The sequence below is a fragment of the Blennius ocellaris genome (assembly GCF_963422515.1).
Source record: "Blennius ocellaris genome assembly, chromosome: 20".
Lineage (NCBI taxonomy): Eukaryota > Metazoa > Chordata > Actinopteri > Blenniiformes > Blenniidae > Blennius > Blennius ocellaris.
The window spans coordinates 19,909,227-19,916,466 of NC_137669.1; the positions used below are offsets into that span (position 1 = coordinate 19,909,227).

Genomic DNA, 7,240 nt, shown 5'->3' on the forward strand with positions numbered 1-7,240 from the left:
AAACCAACAAGTGATTCTGAATGAAGCAGATCGATTCTCTAATCAGGAGCAGAAATGATAGAAACCAGGTCAAGACAGCAATTGTCATCTACTAAATCCAACCTGGGTTAAAGTAATCCCCTCGTCCTCATCACTTGGTGAGAAGTATTCATGGTCAATATTTACAGAAAATGGAAAACGACATAGAAGCCGGTGCATTAATTTCATGACAAGATTTTATTCTTCTATTTACAGTTTGGATGGATGAATTCAAACCACCAGTTTTCAATATAGTCACTTCAATAATGTTTTCTATAAATTATTATGATGAAATAGTTCATTTTTAAACTGGAACTGAATGTATTTGTTGTACATTAAGTGAACCACACAATAAATACAAAGTCCTCACTAGTTTGATATTTTAAACTAGACATCCAGCTTCCTGCACAAACTGTTCAACCAGCTGGACTTTATTTCTATATTTACAACTGGACTTTTATCTGATCACTGCTGCAGGAGCCTCCTCGAAACCACGAAAACACCCACAACCTGCGACAACGTTCCCACTAAACCGAAGTGAATAAACACAGATGAAGAACGTAGAATCATGGAGAGCAGTGTCAAACTGATGAATCTCAAACAATTCAATCATTTGTTTCAACTTTTTGTCCATGGAACTGAATGAGTGGGAGCCTCTTGCTCATCCAGTGGGTTTTAACATGCTTTGCGCCTCGCCGGTCCCCTGTCAAGACAAAAAAAGACAAACAATACATCAGTTAGTTGGATTAAAATCCACTTTTCACCTTTGAATCCATTTTTCTGTGAACACAGTAGATCAAGCAGAGAGAAATGTGTCCAAAGTCTTCAAGTCAAAAATCACATTAATGACATGTCAGGTTTAGAGTTCCACTGATTGAACAGGCTTATTTTATGACTTCCGTTCACTTGATGGACTCACTCTCTTCACGGCTGGAATTTCTCCTGATGAAGAGGAAGTTTCAGAGGCTGGAAGACAAAATTTAAAGTGTCAAAGAGGAAAAGTTGTTCTCAGTGAAACAACATGAAATAACAGAAAATCACATTGACGCCTCCTGACTGGAAGTAAATAGCAAAGTACTCACTGTGAGTGTGTTTGAACCCTAAAAAACAGGAGGAGAAAGAGTTGATTCACGATTTATGCTCAGAAACAGCAATAAAAGTTGTTTATCTGTTATTTGTCTGTTGTGTCTCTTCCTCTGTGAACATGGAGAGTCTGCTGATGGCAGTGTGAAACACCACTGAAAGTCAATGAAAGTTCTCAATCGTCTAGAGACTATCACTCCACCCAGTTACATATTTCATTTGTATGGGAAATGACCCCCCCCCCCCCGGTACCAGTCGATTGAGCTTCACTCTCTTACCAACTTTGATGGAGACCAGGAGGACCAGCGCCTGTCTATACTATGCCCAGTTTGGGTTCTGGCAGAGTACATCCAGGGCACGCAGTCCAATAGGAAGACCGAATAGCTTTTTGTCTCCTTTGACACTACCAAATTGGGCAGGCCTCTGTCAAAATCTAGACTGTCCCACTGGGTTGTGGAAACCGTCCAGCAGGTGTATGTGCGTGGCGGATGCCTGTCCTGTCCGGGGCTCAGGCACACTCAACCCATGGCATGGCTTCCTTATGGGCCTTATGGTGAGGTGCTTCACTGGCTGTCATTTGTTCAGCAGGCACATAGTTATCTAGGTCTACCTTTGTTAAGTTCTACCGTCTAAATGTAGCTACTCGTCCCTCTTTTGCGGAGCGAGTGTTGGGCGTGGCTCATCCGTAGAGACCAGGACTCTACCAATGTGTAGGGTCTCCTTTGTGACTTACTCATCCACCTGAGTGTCCTAGATGGTGTTGGCCTTTGCATCTTGCAGAGCCTTATCGCGGTTCCTTGGGTCTTTCTGGCATCTTGCGGCCTGACCTAAGCAGTCCCTCCACTATTCAGGCTTAGCCATCGTGTCTTGCAGGGCATCATCTAATTGGAATGTAAATAGTGTGTATGTATACAATGTCCTTGTACCCTGACTAGCAGGGGGGTGGTCAGGGTCCCCATCCATATGAAATATTTTACTGGGTGCAGAGATAGTCTCTCACTCAGCGAGCCATGGTTACAATGTAACAATACGTTTCTTCTTTACCATCCTTGTTTCTTCTCCAGATGATGATTCCGATGATTCCTGTCACGGCGAGCAGAGCAGCAACAGCAACAACAATATCTCCAATAATAGCTCCAGTGGGAAACTCTGAAGATACACACACACACACACACACACACACACACACACACACACACACACACACACACACACACACACACACACACACACACACACACACACACACACACACACACACACACACACACACACACACACACTATAAATGATCCGTTGCTTCTTGAATGAAACAGAGAAACAAAGTCGCTTGAGTTGAGCAGAAACACCGATGTCACGTCAGCTCTTCTAAATCGGAGGATTTCATTGAATCAACGCAACATAAACTACAGCTTTAGTTTCTCTGTGAAAGTTTAGAAGATGTGCGACGGTCAAATTGTGTCAGAAGAGAAAAAAGTCCTGAAGGTTACAGAGCTTCAGCCAAGTGGAAATCCTCCAAATGTTCCATGATCCACAAAGTGAAGCTTCAAATAAAAGAACGAGTCATGTGACTAAATGTCTCTTACCAGGGCGCCGATTGGTCAGGATTTGATGTTTGTCCAGTGGTTTGAGGACGTCCTCTTTAACTCCAGCCAGATGAAACACACAGCTGTACCTCCCCCACTCTTCAGCTTTGACCGATGAAAGATCCAGAACAACGCTCATCTGGAAGGTTCCATCATGGTTGGGGAGGATCTCTCCTCTGTCCACATTCTCATGGAGCTCCTCCTCGCCTTTCTTCCAGAACAAGTTGGCTTTGTCGGGGTAGAAACCTGTAGCGTGGCAGGTGACCGGAGAGGAGGGAGTCTTCTGGAGGAGAGAAACTGAGGGAAGCTCTGGAGAACAACCAGGAAGAAACAACACACACTTTATTTGGTTCTCAGCTGCTGGAGAACATCAGTTTCTCTCATGTCATGGACCTGACATGGAATTCACTACAGCTGACAATAAATGTGCCTTGTAAAGTGTGATGAAGGAAAGAATGCGGCATTAAAGGAGGAAGTCAAGACGGAGAGACGAGAGGAAAAGCTGAGAGGCAGAGCAGGAAGAAAAATGAAAGCACAGGAAGAGAAAACAGCAGGTGGATAGTGAGTCGGGAGGCGAGAGAGAAATACTCGTGTATTTTACCTTTTCTCATCAGTGAGCTCTTCCCATAGTTCACATACTTCTTCAGCCACTCGGGACAAATCTGGGTGAAGTATTGCTTCTTCTGGGCTATATAAGTTTTGTTATTGTCCCACTTGTGTTTGGTGATGACAGCCTGTGGTACTGGAGCGATCCACGTCTCTGTCTTCATGTCTAAAGATATGAAATCTTCTCCATCATAACCATATTGATCAAGTCCGTTCACTTCATCAGTTTCATCGTCCCATTCACAACCATACATCCTCTGGAAAACATGAACACCTGAGAGAAACACACACACAGTGTTTGTTGTTAGTTTGAATAAATAAATAAAGAATGTTTGATCCCGACGTTGAATCTAATCTTCATATTCACAGATCTTTGGACAAACGCTGCATTTCAACACTTCCTCTCATTTCATTTGGATCCAGCCTCATGTTGATGTTTCTCATCATCACTCAGGATTTTCATTCACTCATCAACTTTGTAGAGTGAAGCAACGACCTCATGGAAGAAACGTTCGTCATGTTCTCACACTTTGTTTGTTCCAACAAACTGAAACGTCTTTCAATAAGACAATGAGCTGGCTAAGAAGCTCATGCTAATTTAACATGCTAGTGCTAATTTAACAAGCTAGCTAGCTAACAAGTAAGTTAAAGTTAAAGCTAGTTTATTTAACAAGCTCACTGAAGTTTTAGCGAGTTTATGGAACACGTTAGTTATAGTTTAAGCTTGTTGATTTAACAAGCTAGTTTTTTTTATTTTAGTCAGTGTCACTAGTTCGTTTGCTTTGATTTATTACTGAACGCTAACTGCTGAAGACGGGTTCATCTTCAAAGGAAGATCAAAAGGAGTCGTCCACGTCTTTCTGATGTTTACAGTCAGAAAACAGGAGCTCGCTGGTTCACTCTAAGCCAAAGCCATGATGATGATGCCATTTGATTTGAAATGTTTTGCTTATATTTGTAAATGTCTTTCACCTCACCGGAAGCTTGAATTGGAGGGGAAAGTTCCTGAAACTTTCTGTGAAGGTTTCCCATCTCCAGCACACGTTTGTTCATTAATCAGAAACAAACTAAAAGTGAAAATAACTTAAACACTGAAGCGGCTATCAGTGCCAGCTGGATTCTCGTAGCATGAGAGTTTCTCTGAGAAGCTCCAAGAAGAAACTGAGTGAACAAGTAGAAAGAGGAAAAGAAAAATCTCAAACGGTCCAAACGAGCTGTGATTGGACAGAAAAGAGCTTTTCTCTCGATTTCTGTCGAGTGTGCGTGTGTGTGTGTGTGTGTGTGTGTGTGTGTGTGTGCGAACTTGATCCAGACAGAACAGAAGAAGTCAAGTTGCACAATCTGTCAACTGAAAGCAACATTTACAGAAGTCATGAGAAACAGTCGACGCGATGAAGACCAGTGAAGAAGAAACAGTTTAAGACAAACCTCCAGTTTGGTTGAAGCGCTGCTTCGCAATCTCAATGTTTCCTTTGAAGGTCTGCTGAGATTCCATGAAGCTTGCAGTATATCTGTCCCAGTATGTTGGATCATCTTCTTTGAATTTCTTCAACAAGTCCTGTTTAGGAGTAAATCTTTTGGTGTTGCTGTCGTAGTGATTGATCTGAACTTCATCAACCAGGCCAACAGCCACAAACTCTGGAAAGTTTGGTACTTGAGAGGACGCAGTGTAGAAATACTTCAGGGAGTGAAGCTCTGGAAGAAAAAAGATCAAGTCCACTTAGAAAAATCAATCCTCTAGATTTCTGGTTCCATGTGATTCACAGAGCATCTCTTCTCTCTTTTGTACTGTTTCCTTTGATTTGAATATAAGCTGAGTTTGTTCTGCTGTTAAAGGATTTTAAAAACCAAATGTTTGAATGGAGGAGTCCCAAACAGCCCCGTTTCATGTTTCACATCAAATGAATGAATGACATTGAGGGGCCGGTTCACCTAAACGTGCTGGTTTTGGCCAGGACGAACGTGGCCATAGACCTATTGAACGAGAGGTATACAGGTTTATAAGCAGAAATTTGGTGAACAAGGCAGATGCTCTCACCGCCGAGCAAGGCCATCTTGCTTGGCCTCCTGCATACAGAACCCAGGACGCCACACTTCGCAGATATCCCCGTAGCGGGGTCATCGCACCTCCAGGAGGAGGATGCGCTGTCCTGGAGGTAGGTTCATTCACCTTCTGTGAAAATCCAATTGTGTCCAGTAATGAACTAAATGCAATGTTTAAGGCTATCATTGTCAACATCTACATGAACGTTAAAGTCACCCATTGTAATGACTTTGTGCCGAACTCAGTACTAAAGTAGAGAGAAAGTCTGAAAGTTCAGACAGAAACCCAGAGTATGGTTCAGGAGGACGGTACACTATGACGAGAACTGGCTGCTGTGTTTTCCGGTCAGAATGCAAAAAGATTTAGAGTGAGACTTTCAAAAGATTTCTGTTTAGTTTTAGGTCTGGGATCAATAAGAAGACTAGAGTTATAAATAGATGGTGCTCCTCCTTCTCGTCCAGTTTCTCGGGGATATGATGATTAACATGAATAGGAGGAGTTGCTTAATTGAGGCTGAGATATTCATCTCTTTTTAACCAGGTTTCAGTGAGGGTAAATAAATAAAATTTGTGATCCATTATTAAATCACTTACAAGTAAAGATTTTGACGAAAGTGAACGAATATTTAACAGTCCACATTTGTGTTTAACTGTAGATGCAGTTTGGATTTTTTAATCAAATTCCTATGATTAACTCCTGTCCTGTGGGATTCATCTTGTCTTTGGTGAAAAGGTTGTGAAACAAACATGGTCTCCACATGAAGAGTTTAGTGGTTAGAGGGTGAAGGGGGTGCAGGTAGAACGTTTTGTTTTGAGACAGCAGATGAGGAGGATGCAATTGACAGGAAAGGACAGTGGAGGGCGCTGGAAGAAGCAGCAATGGATGGGTGACGTGACCCACTTTCAAAAAGCAGTGAGCAAAGCCCGATCGGTCCATGAGGAAGGACATGTGGGGCGTGTCCATGGAATGTAAACAGTCTGCTGGCAGCATTTTTTTTTCTACCTGTACTGTTGTCAAGTTTACTACTCATCATTGAAACTGATGAAAACTGCAGAGGCCAAAAAATATATTATTATTGTTATTGTTGTTGTTGTTGTTGTATTTCTGTGCTCCATCATATTTCCCTTATATGTCTGTAATCCCCATGTTATGCCGATAGCTCTTTTATAATAATTTATGAACCTTTACAAGATTGTGTATTTGATGGTTTATTTAAAATAAAGAACATAGAAGACCAAACAAAGTTCTCACTATGAAAACTTTAAGAAATTCTAATCCCAGTCTGTGTTTATGACACATCAGGATCTTCTGTTGTGGTGCCTATCAGGATCCAGCGCTGCACCAACTGTTACACATTCAACATGAAAATTATGCTGATTTATTTCCAGCAGGTTCGACACACAAACTTTGAGACGAGTGCAAACTTTCAATGAGGCTCCAAATGATAGCAAATAATGCTAATTAATTTTTGGTTTGTTTGTTTTTTTTGTGAAGAGAAGCTTGTTAAGTGTTTAATCAGATCAGATCCACATAGAGTGTTCAGAAAGCATGTGAAGCCTACCTGGAGCCGCGCTGGGGATTCCCAGAAGAAAGAGAATTGTGAGGAGCTTCATCATCACAGGTCCAGTCTTTCTCATCACACACTCAGTGATTCTGAGCTGAGGAACGAGATGAGGCAGGAAAAAAGGAGCAAAAGGAGGCGTGGAGCTGCTTCTGAACTTACAACAATTCAATGTGAGAGTTGCTGGGTGAACATTACACATCACACAGGTTCTGCAAGTTCATTCAAACATTTCTGCTCTGATCCTCATCTATCTATCTATCTATCTATCTATCTATCTATCTATCTATCTATCTATCTATCTATCTATCTATCTATCTATCTATCTATCTACCTATTTTC

At 41.8% G+C, this 7,240-nt stretch overlaps 1 protein-coding gene across 2 annotated transcripts; it reads right to left on the minus strand.

Moving 5' to 3' along the window:
* Positions 1–30: 30 nt before the first annotated feature.
* On the minus strand, positions 31–6,961 carry LOC308144897 (major histocompatibility complex class I-related gene protein-like). Of its 2 annotated transcripts, none has more exons than XM_080516170.1 (8): positions 6,899–6,961; positions 4,722–4,988; positions 3,289–3,567; positions 2,688–2,996; positions 2,146–2,250; positions 1,101–1,118; positions 938–984; positions 31–721 (listed from the first exon to the last, which is right to left on the minus strand). In XM_080516170.1, the coding sequence occupies exons 1-8, from the start codon at positions 6,951–6,953 to the stop codon at positions 680–682; spliced, it is 1,122 nt and encodes a 373-aa protein (XP_080372296.1). In that variant the 5' UTR covers positions 6,954–6,961; the 3' UTR covers positions 31–679. The 2 variants fall into 2 exon arrangements, with proteins under 2 accessions (XP_080372296.1, XP_080372297.1); XM_080516171.1 differs by lacking the exon at positions 6,899–6,961 and adding an exon at positions 5,332–5,433.
* Positions 6,962–7,240: the final 279 nt, after the last annotated feature.